The 24,509-nt window shown below is 40.2% G+C and overlaps 1 protein-coding gene across 2 annotated transcripts in view; it reads right to left on the bottom strand.

The window, feature by feature from the left end:
• The window catches only part of KLHL18 (kelch like family member 18), a 77,262-nt gene that overhangs the window by 15,083 nt on the left and 37,670 nt on the right, over positions 1-24,509 (bottom strand). For both annotated transcript variants that reach the window (XM_001367074.4, XM_007499720.3), the window contains exons 2-6: positions 16,822-16,952; positions 14,527-14,667; positions 9,884-10,082; positions 5,029-5,189; positions 1,232-1,368 (exon numbers count right to left, since the gene is read on the bottom strand). In XM_001367074.4, the coding sequence (XP_001367111.1) occupies positions 1,232-1,368; positions 5,029-5,189; positions 9,884-10,082; positions 14,527-14,667; positions 16,822-16,952 (769 nt within the window). The remainder of the gene's footprint in view (positions 1-1,231; positions 1,369-5,028; positions 5,190-9,883; positions 10,083-14,526; positions 14,668-16,821; positions 16,953-24,509) is intronic.

The raw sequence follows: 24,509 nt of genomic DNA, 5'->3' as shown, positions 1-24,509 counted from the left end.
TGGGGCAGGTTAGGCAGCTCAACTCCCAGCCGACCTGTGCCTGGGGAAGCTGCCTCCTTCAGCCATAGGACCTGCTCCTGCATCCAGCTTTCCTTGCCTACTGGGCTGTGACCCATGTGGGGGTGGAAGCAGGGAGGGGAGGGAGCATGAGCCTTTGGAGGGTGGGGTCATCCCCAGACTGGAGGCTGGCAGGGAAGGAAGGAAGCACAGAGGGACAAGGAAGAGTGGAGAGAGGGAGGGGAATAGCTTTGCAGAGGACAACCCTGTTCTGTACATAAAGAGGTCTCTGAATGCTGTCTTTGGCACATGTGCCATAGGTTCACCATCATGAAAACTAAAGCTTTATGTTAACAGCTGGAGAGACACACCTATCACTGGACAAGAATTGCCTTCATAGAGGCAGCATGAACCAGGGGACAAGAAAACCAACTTGAGAACCAGGAAGGCTTGGATGGAGACCAGGAAGACTCAAGTACAGCTCTGGCACAACAGGGCTGGTTGTCTCTTATTTTCTTGATGCTTTAGGCAATTTTCTAAGATTGTATAACATAGAGAAGGAGACTTACTTTAGTGGAAGGGTTTCCTCACTCAGGAGTTACTTTTTGCCTATGAAAGTCAGAGGTCTACCTGAACTCTCTTTTATTCCAGAGATCTCAGTATACACATTTTCTTACAGATGCCATTCCCAAAGGTAACAATTCTAGGTCTGCTCCATTTCGTTGTTACCATGTCCAGGGTGGATTTTTCACATTAAATTGTATATTATCCTATGCTGCAACTAATATCTGAGGAGGGAAATAGATCACCTCACTCACAAAATCCCTGGTCAGGGAGACTGATGGGTAAAAAAGAAGAAATGGCAGAACTTTCTTGTCAAAAGCACTGAGTAGCAACTTGTACCTGGAATAACTCACACCTGGAACTATTATTTTCTTAAAGCTCTGATATTAGAGGTTTTGGCTAAATTGTGTGGGCTTAACAATGACCTGATTGTTAGATTCTTTTCTTTATTCTCTCCTTTCCCCTTAGATTGCAAATCTCTAATTATAAACACAAAGGGAAAAGATGCACATTAATGATACTCAATAAACATTTAAAAAATATAAAGTTATTTTAAAAAATCAAGAAGTGTGCAGAAGTAAACAAATCATCTTCAAGAGTGAAAGCTGACAAATTTCCTGTGATGGGGCAAATGGAACCATTCTCATCCCAAAGGGGAGCTGCAAGATACCTGCTGAGTTCAGCCCCCCTACTGCATAGATGAGCCCTGCAATGGAAGTGCAACAGCGAGGCCGAGTTTTGAAGGCCAGCAGGTGTGGCCGGCGCTCCGGCATGAGGTGATAGTCTTTTGCTTCATCCACCAAGTCCCTGAAATGAAGCACAAGGTAAGAAAGATGGTTTACTTCCACTTAACCAAGATGCAGACTATCAAATTCCAACACAAAGTTCCTTCTCCCCAAGGGAAATATCCAAGTTACCCTTTCTCAAATAGAAATGGGAAAGGCTGTCAAAAACTGTGGTTCTGAGCGATCTCAAAAGGCAGCATCACTGTGTATCGGTGTGAGCTTCCTGGAGTTAATGAGGGCAAGTCTCCAGGCATCTGCTCATTCCTGAGTCAATTATGTCTTGTGTTTTCTGGGAACAAGCAAATGTTTCCTTGCTAAGTACAAGTACACATTCTATTGCCCTGCAAGCCACTTGGGGGTTTAACTGCACTCTGCTGATGGGCTGGAGTTAATAATCAAAAGATTTGCTACTAAGGAAAAAAAAATCAATGGGGAAATTAAAAACCCACCACTAGAGAGCAGAAAGCAGTTTGATCAATAAATCTGCCACAGGAGAGGGAATTTCATAAAGGAAAGAAAAAGGAGGGGTTTGAGATTAGGAAAAAGAAAGGATCATAGGCATAAGGCTTTGCTGAAGGGGGGAAATTATTTCATTACTATAACAAAGAGAAACAATGGTAAATATTCTGAGCTGATAAGATTTTCCAAATCCAGATGCATAGTTGACTTAAATAGGTCTAGTAACATCTGGACTATCAGGCCCAGCCTGCCATCACTCCAAATTATAGTTCTGAGTATAACTTCCCCTCTCTTCAAATTGTTTTGAATCATAACTTTGTCCTGCATGATTAAGTTTAAAATCCATTTGTTCTTTCATGTAACAAGCCCCCAGCTGTAACAGGAGGAGATGTAGCTACTAACTGCCAACTAGGTCAGACACAACCCTTGAGTTCAGAATAAGCTTTTGTCCATGGATTAAGGCACAGGTCATTAGGAGGCACATAAACTGATCCTCACTAGCATGGAAAGGCTTAAGCATACTCAATGTAACAACTTTGGTCACCTGGGGCAAGTTGTTCCCTGATCTTCTGAGGGTCAAAATGCCTCAATAATATGAAATAGGGCTGAAATGAGAGTGTGAGGGAGCTGTACTGGAATCTCCTGATTTTCTAAACTGCTGTCAATACTTATGTCTTAGAGAGGTAGTGTTTTTTAACAGAAAGTACAAAAGATTTTGAGTCAGAAGATGTTGGTTTGAATTCTAGCTTGGACACTTTCTTGTTGTATGATCTGGGCAAGGACTTCTTTATGAGTCTCTATTTCTTCCTGTCAAAGGGGATGGTAATAATATTTTTAACACACAACTCATCATGGGGTTGGCACAAGGAAAGTGCTTTGTAAACCCTAGACTGCCAAAGAAATGCAAGATGCCATTGCTGAGTTCAGAAACAGGACAACATTAGAGGGCCCCTCTTCTTACTCCCAAGCTCATGATAGCTACTATACTGGAGCTCTGACATTTAGAGACCATATCCTAGGAACCAAGACTATTTCAATTTGACTCTTGTGACATAAATGCAAAGCCCTCCCTTTTAAGTTACCTGACCCAAATAAAGCACTTAAAAAAAGGCAGTTATTCCAATCCTGTTGAATGCTATTTTACTTTCATGCTGAGGTTACTGCCCAGTTAGCCTTCCTAAACTTCTCATTCCCACCAGCTGTAAGAACTGAGAGACGGGTTATTTTGTCATAGGTTGGAATGAAAAGTGGGCCTTATGGGTGAGAGAAATGATTTTTAAGCAAAAAGTGGTAGGAAGGTGACAAAATTCAAGGTGTGTTTAGGGAAAGATGACTAGACCAGTTTGGCTACAGTAAAGGATTTAGGAAGAAGTAGGAATAAGGAGGGAAAAGGTGAAGAGGTAGGTAGAATCCAGACTTAGAAGTCTTGACTTTATCCTGAAGGCAACTGTTCTAAACATTCATTAGCTACTGAAGGTTTCCGAGGCAGAGCCCTGGGTTAACATGATAATGAAAAAATGAAGTCAGTGCTTTGATGTGTTCAGAATAAACTATAAAAGGAAGAAACCAGAATAAGGACGGCAAATTAGGAAGCTACTGGATGTAGCAGGAAATGAAGTATAGTGGTAATAGTAGTAGTGGGAAGAAAAATGATTTGGAAAAAAAGTCTCTCCTCTAAGTTTGAAAAGTGGTTTAGGTGGCCCAATTATAGCTTGCCAAGGCCCAACATCATGGAGATACAGTTGGAACCATGACATGATATAGTTCTTGAGGGTCTATGCTGTGGTCCCATCTTATAATGAAGACTTCTTGATACCTAGTAGAAAAGGTACAAGACAGACTTGCTTCCCCACCTCCCCCCAGATGTATTCCAAAACCAACTGTATAAGAAAGCTTAGGATTGAATTTGTAGGTGGGATTTTGAAAAGGTGACTGGGACCAAAGAGGGAAAGGACCAACCCACTTGGGTAAAATCACAGAAAGAGTTGCTGAGTTTGGAAAGGAGAAGAAAAAGAGGGAGTTGGACACAGGAAGGATAATAGTGGAGTGAAAAGAAACAAGGCAGTATGGATGTAGAAGATGAGTATGACAACAGTCTGAGCCCAGAAAAAAGGAAAAAAGGAGGGGGCTGAAAGTGGAATTAAGAAAAGGAAATAACAAATAGATTTAATGTTGTGGCTAAGAATGGAAAGAAAATATTTTTATTACAATGACTATGCAAAATACTGGGTAAGCTGGTAAGTATGCATTTGAGCGAGTAGACTTTCAAAGCCAGATGCTAGGCTGACCAAAATATTAAAGTAGGGCCAGGAAAGCTTTTGGATTGGCATGCCTAGGCATCATCTATTCACCCTAATTTATGGATTCCTAGACCAGTCATAACTTTCCCTCTCCATAAGTCACTGTGGATTTGGAACCCCTTGTTTCATTCTGGAGAACTAAATGAAAACTGCCTGCCCTGAGATGGCAATAAGGGGGAAATACAAATGCCTTCTGTGCCACCCAAGTGGGCTGACTGATGCTGTTCAAGAAGAGAGTTAAAAGAAGCACAGAGGAGATTGTGAAGGAAAAACAAAACAAAACTAGAAGTTTCCTGAGAACCTGTGAAATTAAACATTAAGGGAGGAGAAAGGAAAAAAGAACAGAGAAACCAGGGTGATAGATAACAGGAAGTTTTCTTCTTTTTCCTGGTCTTTCTTTCTGTGAGGCATAAGTCTTATAACCTGGACTCTGGAAATTGGAACTCAGGAGTTTACTCTCTCCTTGCTAGGAGCCAGTGACAAAAAGAATAGTTCTGGCTAATATGAATGTTTTTTAATTCCTTTCTATGCTGCTCCTTGTACTGGCAACATGAATGCCAATTAAAATCATCTTTTATGAGATGAACCATAGTATAATGGTTTCCTTTCAAACATTAAACTTGGAGTCAGAAGACCAGGTACAAAATCCCATCTTTGTCATTCATTAACTATAGGACCATGGGCAAGTTTTTTTTGAGTCTTGGTTTCCTTAGCTATAAAATGGGGATGATAATGCTCAGGCTATCTATCGCACAAGATTAGTAGGAAGATTAAAGGAGATAATGCAAAGACAGTGTTATTGTAACACTGTAAACCCTTTAAAAGCCCTTGGCAAGCATGGTCCAAGCTGTCATTCCCTTCTCTTGAAAGCTGAAGCTCCCTGAAGCAACAGGGGCAGAGAGTTCAAGTGAGACCTTGCTTACCTGCACTTATGACAACAGCGGACCAGGTCATCTTGTTGTACCCGATCTGACAGGAACTGAGGCCGACACAGAGGCAGACGGATTTTGGACAGAAGCTCTGGAAGGCAGGGTTCTCGCTGTTCCTGATCGTACCTAATCCAGGCTAATGCAGCTTCAAATACCTGCCAGGTAAAAGAGCAGTGACAGGCCAGTTTCAAAACCTTTTTCTGAAGGTCATATTTTTTACAAGCTGCAAGTATCTGGGGGACTCCTGCATTTATTAATGGTGTCGCCATTCTCCTAGGTTAACTACTTTGAAGTCATCTTTGACTCCTCTTCTTCAGCCTCCATATCCAGTTAATCATGAAGTCCTATCAATTTATTTCTGTCTTCAAATTCTTTCCTTATTCTCCATTTTCACAGACAATCTTTGTACAGCCTAGCCCCAGCCTTGAAAAGTACATTGCCCTTCCAATCAAAAAACTCCTCATGTCTAGACCTTACAAACCAAATGCTGTTTGGTTGAGAAGATTCTCTACTACATTTAGGCCCTACCCTCCCTGTTCAGTTTTATTCCAATTAATATCCTTTCCTCTAGTCACTGTTCTTAACATACTCAACCCTCTTGTTGGTGTGTTTCTATTCTTCCCTTTTCTTGGAATGGCTTTTCTTCTTTCCTTTGCAGACACAAAGCATTCAATCAATAAACATTCATTAAGTGCTTACTTTGGGGCAGTTAGGTGGTAGAGTGGACAGAGCACAGGGCCTACAGTCAGGAAGACCTGAGTCCAAATTCAATCTCAGACATCTACTAGCTGTGTGAATATAAGCAAGTTAATTCACTTTGTTTGCCTCAGTTTCTTCATCTATAAAATAGACTGGAGAAGTAAATGACAGGCCACTCTGTATCTTTGCCAAGAAAACCCAAATGGAGTCAGGTATGACTGAAATAACTGAATGACAGCAATATGTCAGGCATTGTTCTAAGGCCCTGATCAAGTCCCAACATCACAAAACTGCTCTACTTCATTGTGCTATAAACTCTGAACTACATACTTGGCAAACATTGAGTCATTCTTAAAAAGCAGCTTACAGTTATATAGCCTTTTACAATGTATAAAGTACCATATACTTGTGTGTGTATTTCGAGTACTGTGGACAATGGGAGAGAAATAAGTATGCATATATAAGCATATACAGGATGTCCCAAAAGGCTCATGAGACAAAGAGTATATGTATGTGTATAAATAGAAAAATAGATATATACATTAAATACACATATATTTATGTATATATAGATATAAACTTTTTAGTATCCCTTCAAATCTTAAGGAAATCTAGTGCCTACACATATTAGAAACATGATAAATAGGGTATCAAACTGAAGAATCCTACAATGTGGCATTTAATTGTACTCTCTACGTTTTTTCATGTGTTTTAGTATTATGTCCCCAAACAAACTGAGAACACATTGTGAATGCCTTCTGCATACTCAGTGCTCCCAGCTCCCTACACAGTACACAGTAGATGCTCAATAAATCCTCGTGTAATCAGTCTTAAAATGAGACAAGATAGATAGTAAATCAGTAGTTTACCCTCAAAAAATAGTTTCATCAAATTTTTTTTGCTTTTTTCCATTAAATAGAAGCAACCTCTAAGTATTCTGACTTGAACATACATGTCTCTCTCTCTTTTGCCAGCAATGAATGAGCTTTATCCTCTCTCTTCCTAAAAAGGTAAGTGTGAGCACCAAAAGAGACACACATCTGTTTTGCTCACTTCAAGCAGTACCTAAAATAGTTCCATGAGTCACTAGGCACTTAAAATGAGATGCTACATGTCAACATCTTTGCAAACTACATCGTATTGTGTAATGTAAACTATTGTTATGATCCTAACTGAAGGAAATACTCCCAAGATTGATCTTTCCTACAGTGAGGTGGGTACACAGGCCTCACCACTTTGGGGTGGGCCTGAAGGAAGACCCATAGCTTGACCTAAAATTATACAGTGCATTTCAAAAACTACCTGAGAGAAATCAAAGGGCCTGGATTCATTCACATCCCAGGGTAAGCTTTCTTGTTTGTGCTGCCAACTACTGGCTCCCAGGACCATAAAATGCATGACAGACACCTCCAAATTCAGGGGGTGAGTATACATAAGACAGTAGGTTCCACTTTTGAAAGAACCTTGGGCCAGTATTTCTAGACCAATATTTCCAAGTGACTGGGCACAATCACGTCCCTATCGCTTCACAAAGGGCTCATGCCATAAAGGGCAGCCTTTGAGGGAGCAGGCTAATCATCCTAGAAGCAGCAGCATCAGAGGGCATCCATACAATTCAGCAATGGTGCTTTTTTAAAGCATTCCCTTTACCCTCACAACAGCCCTGGGGGGGTGGGGGGGGGACATCTAGGACAAGTATTTTGAGGAACACCAGGTCTTCACTCATAAGACCTGGGTATCAGGCCCATGGTTCCAGCCCTTAACAGCTAAGTTATTTAACCAATCTCTTGAGTCCTTTCCTCATGTGAAAAACAGATGATAATATACACACTACCTAACCCACAAAATGTGGTAAGGAAAGGGGTGACAAACCATGAAGTGTCATAGAAATATCTTTCCCCATTTTAAAGACGGGAAAAGTGAGGCACAAATAGGTTGACAAAGAGCTATGTTAGTGAGTAACTTGCCCAAGGCTCTGAAACCAAGTTAGCAATCCCTAGAAGACAAAAATAAGTATTTGGCTGGGGCCTAAAGCCCCCATGTCCTAACTCTCAGCACAGTATTCTGGGGCAGCCATGTAGAAAGAGCCCAACTCACAGGATCTCAGGCTGAAAGACCTGGCTCTGACACTTCCAGGCTCTGTGATTCTGGACAAGCCCCTCCACCTCTCTGAGTCTCAGTTTCTTCATCCACAAAATGGAGATAATTATTTCTGCATCATTTACCTCCCAGAGCTATGGTGAGGATCAAATGTGACTATGAGATCACTCTGTAAGATATTAAGTATTGCATGAGAACGAGTCCTAGCCTCACAATAGACAAGTGGACCTGTTCCAAACCTGTCCTTTACAGGCCTATCCTGGATAGTCAGTCTGTTTAGCAATTAGCAGAAATAACTTCAGGTAGCTGCTTCCAGTGCCTTACCAAGCCACCTTAACCTGACCTCTATGTGCCCAGCCCCATCTTGTCCTGTAAACAGAATCCTTCAGTCCATCTGAGACATCGCTGTGCTATTCCTCCCCCAGAATGGGCTGTCTGCTCTGTTCCACCCTTCCTGAAATCTTGTGCATTCTTCAAGGGGTGGTTCGACCCCACATCCTCCATTAAACTTTCTGATGACCCAAGACCACTCCGTCCTGAGTCCCTGAGGTCCTACTGCCTCGGTACATGTCTTATCTCCTCAAAGACTCTGTAAACTCTGGGGGGCCTGGATGCCCCCTGTATCACACCTTTGTGTTTGGCCTCCCCACAGTCTGAGCTGAGTCCAGGGGCCACAACAGTAGGTACTCAGGAAATGTATATTGTAATATGTGAAAGGGAATTCTTTATTCTCTTTGTTTATTGTGAATTAATCAACCAAAAACTTAAACACCCCTACTTAACACTAAGTAAGGCAATTCATAAATCACTTACTTGGAGAGTTCAACCCTTTTAATTCAATCAGTCAGAAACTTGTGAAACCTTTGATAAGAGTTTACACCCTCAGAGGATGAGGTGGATCCCACAGACACTGTCCCCCCAGGCAGTGCTAGGCAATTTGGAAGCTGTGATTGGTCCTTGTGAAAAGGGGGAGGGACAGGAAGTAGAAAAAGGACTCTAAAAAGTCCTGAACTTCCTGTCCAAGAGGCCTTTTGGCTCAAATCTTCGGTGTGGAGCTTTAGCTGGTAACTTGCCTCTTGGAGGTAGTTTTGGACTTGGACCTCGGCTTCTACTTGGGACCTTGGCTCTTTGACTGCTTCTTGGAGAACTGCTCCTGGATCTTCTCCTGTGGACTTCATCTTGGATGAGAGAGTAGCTGGCCTTCACTTCCTGGCTTCTAGAGAGGCCTCCAACTCCTGGAGGAGGCTGTGTTGGTAGAACCTTTGTATAAGACATCACTGGGTCCTCTGGCTGAGGGTTAATGAGCCCTGCTGGGGCTAAGCCGGACACTGGAGTAACATTTAGCGTGATAGGCTAGACATTTTCTATAACCTCTTCTTAGGTTTCTCTACTTTCACTTTCTACCTCTTTATTAATAAAAGCTACTAAAAGTCACTTGACTTGAGTTATAATTTTTTAATCGTCAACCACAATATTCATTTAGAATTCTCATATTTTAGTCAAACCCTTAAATTTAATCCCTACAAATGATAAGAGGAACAAAGGGGATGAGTAGTTTTCTTGAACCCTTCTCACTGTTAAACCATGAACAAACAAATCAAAATTCAATCCAATTCACACAATTACAAGTCTATTATGTGCGAAGCCCCTGTGCTAACGAGTGAGGAGATGCAGATAAAAAACAATATAGTGACTGTGCCCAAAGTGCTAACAATGTAGCAGGGAAAATGTGTAGGTAGAGTGTGACAAGAGCAAAAGAAACTGAAGGAGGAATTCTGAGGAGAAAGAGATGTTTTTGGCTGGGGGATCAGGAAAGACTTCATGTTTCATGAAGGAAGCAAATGAGTCTGATTCTTAAAGAAAAGAATTTCAGCAGATGGAGATGTGGAGAGAAGCCATTCTACTTTACTCTTCAGGGCTCATCTGAAGATACAAAAAGTCAAATCAGGAACCTACTGAGGCTCCACAAAATGTGTTCTGTCTCCTACTGACTGAAAAAAGGCCAAGTTCCCACCTAACACTTTTAGAAAGCTTCCTATTCCCCAAGTACCTGTTCCTCTGATTTCACATTGAGCTCATCCCGAGACACCAACTCAAGGACATCTTCAAAGGGTAATGCCAGGAACTCTTCTGACATAGACACCTCCACAAAATGCTGGTGGATGAAACTGTTGGCTGAGTCATAAAGCACAGCACACATCATGGTTTCAGCAAACTGACGAACACCCAGACAGTTCTTGGGGTGAAGCCTTTGGAGGTGAAGAAAAAAGAGAGAGTTCAGTGATGGGAAAGTGAGATCAAAGTTTTCATCATTTCTTAGGTTCCTTCTGGAAAAGCAGAAAAAAAGTCTTAATCCTGACTCTGCCATTATTTGTCACTGTTTAAACTCTGGGTAAGTCACTTCCCAGGAAGCTGGAATAGAAGATCTCTAAGGTCTAAAATTTGATGTTTAAATTGGATTCTAAACTAGGTTGTGCATCAGCTGATGCAATGAAGTGAAAATAATTAGGCCAAGGGGAGGAGGGAAAGAGAAAGAGCAATGGTAGGCAGAGGAAGAAAATGAGCCTTGGTATGAAATTATAGCAAGGCATTCTCTAAAGACCTGCTGTCTCTTTCATTATAGGATCACAGGATTTACAACAGGAAGTAATGTTCCTCAGAGACAACAGGAAGTAATGTTCCTCAGAGATTCTCCACTATACCCACTCATTTTACAAATTAGGAAAACCAGGCAAAGAAGGGTACAGTGACTTGTGGTCTCAGAGGTGGTAAGTAGGGATATATGCCCAGAATCTCCCTCTCCAAACAAAACACACTACACTTGGGTGAAGAGATGACACACTGCAATATTCTGTACCTAGATCCTTTGCTGAATAACTAGAGCTTCCAGTTCTGACTGAATCTATATCATCTTTCAATTCCAAAATAAGCGGGATTTAAGGCAAATGGAAGATTTCTTCTTGCCAGATCTTGGGTAGATATTAATGGTGACAGTGAGCTAGGCAGGTCCCTTGTCAGTTGACAAAGCACAAGTGCAAAAGACTTGTGGTGACCCACTGATAAAATTTCCAACTGAGCTAACAGGTTTGAGAAGAAGGGAGATGAACAGGCACCAGGTACTACTCCAAAGCTAGGACTATGAATCTGCTTTTTCCTTTATCAGTGGTCTCTAGAAAAAACCTGAAATTCATTGTCAGTGTCTGAAAGTCTGCACTTACTTTTCATGATTAGAATGCTACCGGGGTGGGGGTGGGGATGGGGGGGGGGGGGCAACTGGATGGCTCAGGATTGAGAGCCAGGCCTAGAGATGGGAGGTCCTGGGTTCAAATCTGACCTCAGATATGTCCTAGCTGTGTGACCTTGGGCAAGTCATTTAACCCCCATTGCCTAGCCCTTACCACTTTTATGCCTTGGAATCAATACTTAGTATTGATTCTAAGGTGGAAGTAAGGGCTTAAAAAAATAAAATAAAATAAAATAAAATAAAATGCTATCTTGTCTGACTATTCTTTCTCAGTCTCCTTTGTTGGCCCATCAGCTGTATCATACCACCTAAAAGAAGGTGTTTCCCAAGGTCCTCTCCTGAGCCCTCTTCTCCCTTTTCTTGATAATCTCATCAGCAACCACATATTTAATTACTATCCTTCTGCAGATAACTCTAAGATCTATGTATCCAGGTCTAGTCTCTTCCTCTGAGCAACAAGGCCTGAATCACCAACTACTCAGCAGATATTTCAAAATGGATACCCTTGAGAAATTTTAAACTCAACATGTCTAAAGTGGAATGTACTGTCTTTCCCTCTAAACTATCTCTTCTTCCTGGCCTCTCTATTTCTGTCAGAGGTACCATCATCTTTCTGGTCTTTCAAGTTCATTATCTCCACTCCTCCCTTCCTCACCCTCCACATTTTTAACCAGGTGCCAAATCTTGCTCTTTCTACTTTCACAGCATCTTTCCCTCCTGACTCTTTATTCATACAGCTACTAACTCAGTTCAGGCCCCCATTACCTGCTGCTAAAAGGTTTCCCTCTCTCCCTGTCTTATCACTACTCTAATCCATCCTACATCTTATTACCAAAGTAATTTTTCTTTTTTTTTCTTTTTAAACCTTTACCTTATACTATGTATTGGTTCCAAGGCAGAAGAGCAGTAAGGGCTAGGCAATAGGGGTTAAGTGTGACTTTCCCAGGGTCACACAGCCAGGAAGTGTCTAAGGCCAAATTTGAACCTCGGTCCTCCCATCTCTGGCCTGGCTCTCAATCCAGAGCCACTTCACTGTCTTTCTGTCTGTCCTCTGCAACTTTGTACTGGCCATTCCACATGCCCTTCTTTCTCACCACCATATTACTCTCTTTCAGATACAACTAAAGAATTAAGAAATTTCTGCATGAAACCATTATTGATCTAAACACTAGTGCTCTCCCTCAAATTATCTTGTACTTAGTTTTTTTGAATATATTTGCATTTATTTATTTTATATCTGTGTTTTATATATTTTAAATTTACTTGTCATCTCCATTAGAATACAAGCTATTTGAGTAGGGCTATTTCATTCCTTCTACCCACAGTTCCTGGGCATATAGTAGGCCCTTCATAAATACTTGTCAATCAATTGACCTTTGGGGGGAGGGGTGGGATTCATAGGCAAGAAATAGGATAAAATAGGATGATGTTTTTATTGAACACACAAAGTTCAGTGATCTCTCCTCCATGCTCAACTTCTAAGCCCTGCATATGCTAACACAAATACTGAAATACTGATTGCTCACCCTTAAATGACATTTGTAAAAGTTTATAAACTTTTCTCATAATTACACTATATGGGGTAGCTGACATAAGTATTATTCCCACAGTACAACTGAGGAAGGAGCCTCAAAGCAGTTACCTAACTTGCCCAAGTGTCTCAACCGGATCTTCTGACTTCATACAGAAGGTTCTTTCTGCTCCACAATACTGCATTCCTAGCAATATATCAGGTGAGTACTAAAAAGGCTTTTATGATCAGCACTAATTGAATATGAGGAATCTTTTTGTCTAGCACTGGTTTGCTTGGCCTAGCATCTGAGAGGATCCTACTTATGTCCTTTTTAGCGTAGAACTCAAAGAGTTAGAGAAATGATGGCACATTAACCACATATACTTTTTATATGCTACCACATGGGAAAGCCTCATTCCTACAGCTCAGTTTCCAATCTTAAAAGAGGACCCAAAATTCCAGCCCTGAAACCTGACCAGTCTGATTGCCTATAAGAGTATTACCAAAATATGCTTAATCTTAGAAGCAGAGACTCCCACCCCTGCCCCTTTCAAACCAATGTTTGAAATAATTCCAATAGTTTTTAACCATTTTGTCAGTTCAGTTTCTATAACCCCTTCCCTTCCCTGAAATTTTGTTTTCCTCTGAGTAGGCTAATGCTAAGTGCTTTCTAGGTCTTAAGAAACAGTTGTTGAACTGAAGGAGAAAGAATTTTTTTTTAATCTAAGGATTCTGTTTTCCCTAAGACTGAGGGGTAACTGCAAAGGAACAATATAAGGAACTGGCTGGAAAAACAGGTCGGGCCTTGCTTTCATTTGAAGTCAAAAGGAAGCCTGCCTTCAGATCATCTTTAAACTTTCTTTTTAACTGTGAACTTAATTATCAAATGTAAACATTCCAAAATATAAAAAAGAATAAGAAATGAACTTGTCCAAGAAACTATGAACTTCTGCTACTGAGTGTTTTTTAAGAAGTTTGTCCATATTAAATTTAAGGTCATCACAAATCTGTTTCATTTGTGTCTCTGGCTACCTTTTCTACTCTCTTCTGGGCATTTAAAATGAATAAACACATTTTGTTGCTGCTCCTTTGTGTATGCAGTTACCACTCATAACCTGTGAGCAGAAGGAGACTGGCATGCCCTACTTATCCCCGGGATTGGGAGCTGGGGTTAACTCAGGGGCAGGTGGGAGCAGGATAGAATGAAAAAAGACTCAGTCAGGAGTAAGAAGCCATCAGGGCACTAGCCCAGAGGACAGGCTCATGTGATCACCATCTCATCATTGTCCTCTGTTAACAGCTACTGACACTTGTAGGGCACCTTGAGGTTTGCAATGCCCTTCACTTACACTCTCTCTTTGAGAGAGTATGAGAACAAAACTCTGCAGTAAATACTACTGCAGGGATTATCTCCATTTTTCCACATGAGGAGAGGTTCAGTGGCTTACCCTGGTCATACAGCTAATACAAGGAGGGATCTGAACCCAAGTCTAACAATCTCTCTACTCTGCACTGATTCAGACCTAGTCATCATCAGCCATAATTCACAATGTGCCTCCTTGAAGTAGAGGTTAGAGGATTATGCAGATACCACATTATAGAGGGCCTTCAACACCAGGTGAGAGTTTGAGCTCCATGCTCTAATTGGCAGAGGTTTTGGTTTTTTTTTTTTTTAAAGGCGGGAGATAACTTCCAAAAAGGGTTATTTGAGAAGACTATTCTGGCAGTGGGTAGTTATAACTTCATTCTGATTTTTAAAAATATCATTCCTACAGCAGTCTTTTCTTACCAAGCTTCCCCTTTCATGTGGTACAATGATATTATCTGTAAGGGCTCAGCAAATCCTGGCCAAGGATTCCCAGGGCAAAGGGAACCATTCCCCACCCCTGCTTTCACACATAGGCGGACTTCTACTGCATTCTCTTAGCTCTCTCACCGTTCTCTGAGGAATGTGCAGCAAGCATCTTTGATATTCTGCAGCTGTAGGAAACTGGCCCCCATGAGCAAGGACTGGACATTCTGCTGATCAATGGCGAGGTGGCCATTGTAGGCAAAGTTAATCAAAGCCTCCAGGGCACTAGAATAAAGAATAGGGAAAAGCAGTATAGTTAACCAGAGATTTTTTCTGCCAACTTTATATTCAGCAGGCTGAGAAAAAAAATGAAACAGGACTAAAAAAATCAGACTGTGAGAGACCTTCAACTGTCTCATTCTAGGCCTCTGCCTTCCCTAACTAACCCCTCCATCACATCCAAGGTCCTCTGCCAGCTGCACAGTATTTTATTTCTTTTATTTTTTAAACTGTTACCTTCTGCCTTAGAACCAATACTATGTATTGGTTCCAAAGCAGAAGAATGGTAAGGGCTAGGCAATGGGGTATAAATGACTTGCCTAGGGTCACACAGCTAGGAAGTATCTGTGGCCAAATTTAAACCAGGACCTCCCATCTCTAGGTCTAAATCCACTGAGCCACCTCACTGCCTCCTGAGCAGTACTTTCTAAATGCATTTTGCCTCCATGTCTCTTTGGCATCTCTCTTGAGTTTCACAAATTCTTGCTTCACTTCTTACTAAAGAAGTTCCCTTCTTTAGATCCCTCCACATTTTCCCCCTCTCTGAGACCACTAAGATTCCATTTCTTTTTCTCCCAGCTTAATCCATGCATTTCTATAGAAGTTCTTCACTCTAAGCCCCTGCCCTGACAACAGAATACACTCTCTCACCCTAACTCCTTTATCTTCTGATGCTCTCTTTTCTGGTTTCCCTGTCCCTCCATCTAGCCCAAAAGACTGTCAGGACACACATCACTTTGAAAAATCACCACCCTAGGATTTGGCCTTGAGGAAAAGTCTCAGCAAGCCCATCCTTTCCCTGTTTCTTCTCTCCCTAACACAGAAGGCACATATTCCCAGCTATACTAAAACATACCAATGGCAGTGGATTGCCCTTGCAATGTCTTGGCCCTAAGTGGCATCCGGGGGGTGGGGGTGGGGGATTCAGCCCCACACACACACTTATGGAGGCACCCCAGAGAAAGAACTCAAAAGTCTTGCCCATTTTCTTGGCTCAGCATTTCAAGTGCATTCCTTTCCCCAGAAGTACTTTAGTAAATAACGCTGAGCCATGAACAACTTTGACCTTCACTCAGGGTCTAAGGAAGTTTGATTTCCTTTTGAGCTGAGAGGGCTGTTGCTATTGTCATTCACCCTTCATTTTCAAAGAGGCCCAATGACATCATAGGATCATGTCTCAACTTGTGCATAAAATGGACTTAGTGAGGCAGCAACAGCAACTAGGGGAGTGGCTAGTGCTTAACTAACATCAGGCAGAAACAGCAGAAAGTCTTGAAAATCAAGAGGAAGCTAACATGTATCGTGTAGGCCCCTACATCTAAGGCAGGCTTTCAATTCAACCAAACCTGGACACAGTGGGAGCTCATCAAGATCACTGGGGTTCAAGGCAACATTCTATAGAGTGTCTCCTGTGTCATCTTCATCATCTTCTTTTTTTAAATAGCCTTTACCTTCTGTCTTGGAATCAATACTAAATATTGACTCCAAGGCAGAAGAGCAGTAAGGGCTAGGCAACTGGGGTTAAATGACTTGCCCAGGGTCACACAGTTAGGAAGTATTTGACTCCAGATTTGAAACCAGGACTCCCATTTTCAGGCCTGGCCTCTTTCTACTGAGTCACCTCACTGCCCCCTCCTGTGTTGTCTTTATAAATCTAACCTAACTGCCCTCTTCTCAAATGGTCAGTGTGCAAATCTCTCATTTCAAGATCTCAGATCACTCTCCTCGCTATTTCCAGCATGGTTATTCTGTACAATTTAACCCCAGTAGGTTAATAATGACTAAAAGACTATGAAATAGACAAAAGATTACATTTCAATATGTGACCTGAAGCAAGTCATTTGCCTTCTCTTGGCTTCACTTTCTTGATCAAAACTTAACAAAGCCCACATGTCTGACTGATGGGAACAGAGCTCATCAAAATATAACATTTGTCAAGCACTGGGCTCTTGGTCTACACTGAGACTTCCCCTAATAAGGAAAAGAATATAAGAAATAAATAAATAAAAAGGCAGAACACTGCTCTGGGCCACATAAGCCAAGTCATTATAGCTCTTTTGTGGGCTAATATTAAAGGACAAGAATAAAGAATAAAGACTAATACAACCACAAGAAGCAGATTATGCTATGCAAATACATACTTCAGTCCTTGATAGTTACCTTGGGTCCATTCCTTGCATTACAATCTCATCCTGCTTACATTCCATCATGTCATTGGTAAACATAGCATGAAAGTAAGGGATTGATGCAGCTAAGACAATCCTATGGGCACTGAATTTGTGATCTCCAACCTGCAGAGGGAGAAAGCCAATGGAAAATCAAGTGAGGAGAGGATACAGATATCCAAACCCAGCCTGCCTGCTTAGCAGCCCTTGACATTTGCCATTACACTGATGTGGAGTGTCCTCTGTGCTGCAGCAGACTTCCTCTCTATGCAGCTGCCTCCTCAACTTGGGATTCCTTTAGTTGGAAAGAGGTCTCAGAAATGAAACACCAAAATACCTTTCTGGGAGAGGTTTTCACACAGAGACTGTAGCTTTTAATTTATATGTAATTCTGAAAAGCATCTGATTTCTAAGACCATAATAGATTGGAAGAACAATTCAGAAGAGTGAGGGAGTAGGTTGCTCTCAATAAGAAAGCTTTAAGGTGTGTAGAACACTTTACAAGTATCTCATTTGATCCTCTAGACAACCCTGGGAGGTAAAAGTCCTCTCATTTTAGAGAAGAAAAAAAACCCCAAATAGCCAAAGGTTAAATGGCTTGCACTGAATCACAAAGTCAGTCCGTATCTGAGGCTGAATCTGAACTCAGGTCTTCCTGGTCTAAGTATTATGCTCTATCCATGGTGCCACCTCACAATCACTGGATCAAGTCACAGTGGCTGCAGAAAAAGTCCTCTGACAAAAAAGAGCTAAAAAGCCAGCACCATTAAACCAAATATAAAAGGTTGCATCATTTTTAAAAAGTAGTGCAAAATAGATGATACTTTTCACAGCTAAGGCTAGCAGGAGAATTTTTAACCAAACAAGGGATAAAAGAGATAATAAAAGAGAAAATGGGCAATTTTAACTATTTAAACTGAAAAGATTTTGCATGAATAAAATCAGTGTGCCCAGCTTAGATTTATTGTCAATTGGGGGAAAAAATCTTTATATCCAATATCTCTAAGAAGAGTCTGATATTAAAGTTATATTAGGAATTAGCACAAATATAAGATCAAGAGAGACAACCCCAAGGGTCAAAGGAACTACCAAAAAAATTTCAAATTGCAAACTCTTAACAACCATGTTTACTTATTTGTATACTCATTCTTTCCTCAACAGAACGTAAACTCCCCTTGTAAAAGTAGAGAATGTTTTATCTTTTGTTTATTTTCCCAATACTTATCCTTTGTTTGGATCATAGCAAGAGATCTAAATGCTTGCTGATGGACTAAGAGAAATGCCAATTAAAACAATTCTGACATTTCATTCACAGTAAATAAATTGGTGGTGAGATAAAGCAGATAGTTCATGGTGGAGGGGTTAAGGGGGAAAAAAAGCATACTGTCTGCTTTTGGTAGAACTGTGAATTGGTAGAGTCCCTTTAGAAAATAATTTGAAATTAAGAGAAGAAAATCATGAGTTTTACTAGTTGGTATATAGCCAAGAAGGTAAAAAACAGATAACATAGATAACAAAATATTCATGGCAGCACTTTTTGTGATAGCCACACATAAAAAAAAAAGGAAACAAAGTGGGTACCCATCAATTTGGGAATTAATTTTGGCATATGAACATAATGAAATATGAATGCATTGTAAGAAATTTATAAATGAGGAATTCAGAGAAACCCAGAAGATTTGTATAAACTGATACAGCGTGAAGTAGTTACAAACAAACAAATTTTAAAATGTATAAGATGATTCAACTGACAAAAAGAATACAACAACATAGCTAAGTGTTGCTGGAGAGTTGTCATGCCTCATCTTGTGATGAAATGTGGAAATTCATCTCCCTCCTCTCCTTGGAGAGATCAATTGTAAATGCAGATTGCTGACAAGTATTCAGAGGTGGGGATCTGTAAGTTCAGATTGTTTTTCTTTACCACTAGAGAAAGTTATTGTGTGTTTTGGGGAAAGAGAGCCAGTATCTAGTATAATAACCTCTTTTTACAGATATGGCAGATAGAGGTTAAGCAGCTTGCTTGAGGTTACACAAAAGCAGAGACAGAATTTGAGTGTATTGGTCCAATCACTCCAAATCCAGGCCTCATTCCAGTATATTACAAACTTTGTGATTACCCACTATCCTCAAGAAAAGGTTAAATTCTGCTCAGTAACTTTGACTACTAAAGCAAGATAGATTATATTTCAGAAAGATTTCAATTTCAAAAGATTTTTTTTTAAAGCACTGATACTTGAAGTGGTAGCTGGGTAGCTCAGTGTATTGGGAGCCAAGGCTAGAGTTCAAATATGGCGGCAGACACTTCCCAAGTCACTCAATGTAGACATATATGTGTTCATATATGTGTTCTAGTTCCCTGATTACATGGTAGGCTTAACTACTTGTGTATAGGGATCATGTTTTTATTCATTTCTTATAAATGCTCCTCTTCAATCAACTGATCAATAAGTATTTATTAAGGGACTACTATGTACCATGCACTGTTTTACTGATACAAATACTACCCCCCAAAATGGAAATGAATCCTAAACATCCAATATCACAGTTTTATAAGGAAGCTGAGAAATAAAAACAAAAAATAACTCATGTCAAAAGAATGACTAAGCTACTGATGGTTAGTTGGAACCTACTGACTCTGAAAACAGTATTAGTAATTAAGATTGAGGAAGACCTACACTAAAATAGTAATTAATCAGAACCAAGACAAAGCATTTGTGGACCAAGATTCAGTAAATGCCTATCCATCCACCCACCATTATTATTATTACTACAATGGGCAACTTGGCACAAAACAGCTACCTGCCATAAGAATCAGAATTTTCTAACATTAAATATAGGAATTTTTAAAAAGTAATATTTTAAAATGTTCTTCATCACACCCTTTCATTCAACATATGTTTCATCTAGACAAATGTCAAATCCGCATCTAGCTTGCAACTGAACACAAAGGAGAAGTGAGAATATGATAAGCAAGCTCATTTCCTTACCATTGGTGAGGGATGCCAATTGTTCAGAACCAAGTATAATTGGCTTTGAATCATATATTCTATTCTATCCCACTTTCACTTCTCACTTTGAAGAACTGCCCTTAGTAAGAGAGCATGGGGGTCTTTATCTCCAGGGATGTCTTCCAGTAAATCACAAGGGCAAATTCACCTCAGAACTGGTTCATAAACCAATAAAGGCAAAGTCAGATATTAGACTTCTAAGGCTCCTGAAACAATTGTCTCAATTATCATTCAAGCTTACCAGTGAGGATAATGACACCTTCTTTGACCTTGTTTACAGTTTGTTGTTGTTGTGTCTGACACTTTGTGACCCCATTTGGGGTTTACTTGGCACAGACACTAGAGTGGTTTGTTATTTCCTTCACCTCGTTTTACAGATGAGGAACTGAGGCAAATAAGACTGTGACTTGCCCAGAGTCACACAGCTATTAAGTGTTTGAAGTTGTATTTGCACTCATGAACATGAGTCTTCCTAATGCCAAGCCCACTGCTCTATCCACTGTCCCACATAGCTGCCCTTGTATACAATAAGTACTTAATAAATGTATGCTAAATTGAATACTATCCTACAGAATCATTTATGCTCTCATTTGAAGATTTTCCAAAATAGGAAAACTAGTGGTACAAAAAAAATTTTTTAGGTCAAGGCTCTTGCTCATTATCTAGTCACTCTTTTATTAGAGTATCCCAGAATTCCAGTGCATTTCAAGGTTTAGTCAATCAAACATTTCTTAAGAGCTTACTCTATCCTAAGTTATTAGGAATACAATAACAAAAATTCCGCCATTTGAACGCAGCACTCTTACTAAGCATTTATTGAACATAGATATACAATACAGTATAACCTACCTGTCTAAAAGTGCTTTACATGCAACAGTTAATACCAATAACAACAGAAATATGCAAACTTTAAGGCATGGAATATAGTGTTTTGATTCTAATTCAGTGATCTTTCTATCAGAGTAAGGTGTCATACTGAAAATATACAGGTTCCTTGCCTGTGTTTGACTTCTCTGCTCATGGAGGAGAAGGGACTTCTGCTGGGTTAGGTTTAACAGACTTAAGGTAAGAGGACATGCTAGCTGGAGGTGGGGGACAACATTAACAAAGAGGTCACAACTGTAAGGATGGGGGAAGAATGAGGAAACTGTCTTTATTAGATCAAAGATGTATAAATAATGGGGGATGGGAAAGAGGGAAAACTAGGAAGAATGGAGCCTGGTTTTAAGTCTTGAAAGTCCAGCCACTATAGAGTATTAAGCATTGATATTCAGTATGAACTAGATGACTGTACAAGATGGATTATAGACTCTATCCTGGTTACTCTGCCAAACCCAGATCTGACTAAGTAAGTCACTTTCCAGCCCAAAAGACTCTAGTGGCTCCCAAAGCCTCTACAATAAAATACAGGCTAAAGTCCTTTACAATCTGATTCCTGTCTACCTTTCTGTTTGTCACAAATTAATGACCATTCTTCTTCAAAAACTCCACTCTATTCAAACAGACTTATTTGATGTTCTCTAACACAACTTCTTATGCCTTTGCCCAGCCCATTCCCCTTGCCTAGCAAACTTTCCCTCCTCATTCTCCTGCCCTACCCTGTACCCCTCCCTTACTTCAAGGCTCAGCTGAAACATCAACTCCTACCAAAAGTTTATCATCTTCTAGTTCTTCTAATCTTCTAGTTCTGCCAGTGCTCCATCTCAGAAATTACTTCATAGGTATTGGGTTGAATTATCTTGGTCTGTGCCATTTCCCCCAACAGAACAAGGACTGTTCTGTTTTTGCCTTTGTATGTCTAGTGCCTAGTATACAGGAGGTGCATAAAAAGTGTTTACTAAATAAATAAAAGCCCAGAGAGGGACAGAAGGCTCTAGAACTCCAGGGTAAGAAAGAAAGGTCTTTTTAGACTCCATTAAAATTTCCCATTATCCTAAGTTAAAGAAATCTGTAATGTGTTTTATAGTTTTAAAGGATTTATCTCAATACTGGCTGCCACATTTCTAGATCAAAGCCACAAGGCAAATATTTCCACTTCATTTTGAGTGTTTCAAAAAAGGGAGTCAAGTTTATGATATATATTTTTTTCTCTCTAATGCTCTTCCCCAACATTGCAACTGACATTCTGCTAATGATATAACATTACAAAGTATCCAACTGGTCACCTCTGCCTATATGTAATCCTGAATCCACCATTATTATATATGATTTACTTAAACTTCTTAGGTCTCAAAGTCCTCATCTGTAAAATAGGAAGAGTGTATTGGACTATCGCCAATTAGGATCTATTCTTGCTCTAAAGAGAATTCTTCGCTTCTGCATTCTCTAAAACTCAAGTCATAAAGAGAACTAAAGAAATCCAGGATTTTTAGCCTTAAAAAGGGAAGCTCTAGGAAGTCTTTCAAAGCAGAAATTGAATTAATAGCATCATCCTCCCTATGATGATCAACATTTTGAGTCCACCTAAAGTCTGGCCCAGCAAAAGACCATGCCTGCTTTCTAAGGATCAACTGAACTAAGCTTGGAAAGATTCCTCACCAACTGGCCAGCCCCTTATTGATGAAGTGGTCCTGAGTCCTGTGTGACCCTCTGCTGATTCTTTAATGAAGTTAGAAGAATGATGAGAAGGAAGGAAAAACCTCCTAAGCATCTTCTTCAACTCAATCCAGTTTAATTCAACAAGCACCTAGTGTGTATTAGACACTGCCAGATTAAAAAGGCAAATGATAAAATCAAAAACATCCCTTGATCTTATAGGAAGAAAGGAATATAATTCTATTAGGGGTTGTAATATTTCAATAGATAAGCAAATACTAGATAATTTAAGGAGGAAGCATTAACAACTAGGGGAAGTACAGAAGGCTTCCTATAGGAGGTGGCCTTTAGGCTTAGCCCTAAAGAAATTAAAAGCTGGAGTGAGGAGAGAAAAAATTCCAGGCACGAATTTATTTAAATGTATGTTGTTACTAAGCACATGTTACTGACTGTATGAAGTTGTGCTGAAGTTTTTAATAAAATACATTTAAAAGATTATCCCGGCAACTCTACAGAAATGATGGTGAACCTTTTAAAGGGGCAGATGTGTGAGAAATGTCCTCAGGCACATGTGGAGAGGGAAGGGGCAACAGCCTGGCCCCAAGTCCCTCTGGCTTTCTAGTAATGTACTCTGGCAAACTCTGTTGGGGTGACAGCACATGTGCCCACAGAGAGGGGAGAAACTAGAAGCAGGGACACCAGTTAGGAGGCTGCTGCAATGACCCAAACAGGAGGCCATAAGGGCCTAATCCATAGTGACAGTAGTGTGAGAGGAAACAGACATAGATATGAGAGATATGAGGAGGTGTAGGTGTACTTGACAAGACTTAGCAAATGTTTGGATTTGGCAAAAGAAAACAGTACAGAATTAAGGGTGTGACTCCAGAGAAAGGAAAGTTTGGTGTAAAACCTGATTTAGGGGAATGAATGTATAATGAGTTCCATTTTGAACATGATGAGCTTCAGATTCTGATGGGATATTCAATGGAGAGATCCAGCACGCAGATGGTAATGCAGGATGGGAGTTTAGGGTAAAGAAGATCCTAAATATATTAATTTTCAAATACTTATTGAGGTTTTTTTGTGCATGTGCCTAATAGCACCATGGCTACTTAAGGTCCTGGTAGTCATCTTGATAGAGAGATCTTAACTACACTCATGGGAGCTGATGAGTTCATTGAAAAAAACAGGATATAGAGGAGACGAAAGGACCCAGGACAGGGTTTCCTCTGTTTAGGGCAACACAGCAAAGGAGACACTACAGGAACCAGGAGAGAGAAGTATCACAAAAGCCAAGGGAAGAGAGAATATCCAGGGATATGGGTGGTCATTGCATCCAAAGGAGTAAGGACATCAAGAAGGAAGAGGACTAAGAAAAGATCATTAGATGGTCATCTTGGAGAATGCATTTTCAGTTAAGTGATGTGGTTGGAAGTCAATCTGCAAGAGACTGAAAAGTGAATACAAGTCACCTCCATCCTGAAAAATCTTCCCATAACTTCTAGTCAGGTAGTGGACTTTTCCCCCTTATAACTCACATGGAACTTTTGTCCTGCACCAATCTTATTTTGTATTATAGCATAGTCTAATTAGTTCTTTTTTAAAACCCTATCTTCTCTCAGAATCAATACCAAGTATTAATTCCAAGCCAAGAGAGCAACATGGGCTAGGCAATTGGAGTAAAATGACTTTCCCCAAGTTCACACAGCAGGGAAGTATCTGAGGACAAATTTGAACCCAGGACACCCCCATCTCTAGGCCTGGCTCTCAATTTACTGAGCCACCTACCTACCCTTCAATTAATTCTTATGAGTCATATCTCCCAACTACACGGAGCTTAGTGAGAGTAGATCTTAGTTAAGCTTTGTATCTCCTCTAGCATCTAGCTTAGTGCTCTGCACAAAATTTGTTGAATTGTTGACTATATTTATTTAGATTTAATTTGCTTTGTTGATGATCAAAAGTGCTTTTATGTAGGGTCTCTTGACTTCAAGTTTTTTATTAACCTTAAAATGCACCTTAGTACACCAAGCTTTTATCCAAAAAAATTAAGAAAAGTTAAGCAATATGTTTACCTTTGTAAACTTTACCTATGTAAAGTTTTAAAAAGTAGCAAGGTTTAAAGTTCTATTTTTCT

This window comes from Monodelphis domestica, chromosome 7 (assembly GCF_027887165.1).
Source record: "Monodelphis domestica isolate mMonDom1 chromosome 7, mMonDom1.pri, whole genome shotgun sequence".
Classification (NCBI taxonomy): domain Eukaryota; kingdom Metazoa; phylum Chordata; class Mammalia; order Didelphimorphia; family Didelphidae; genus Monodelphis; species Monodelphis domestica.
Note: the sequence above shows the minus strand (reverse complement) of the source record. Positions and strands in the feature narration are given on the sequence as shown.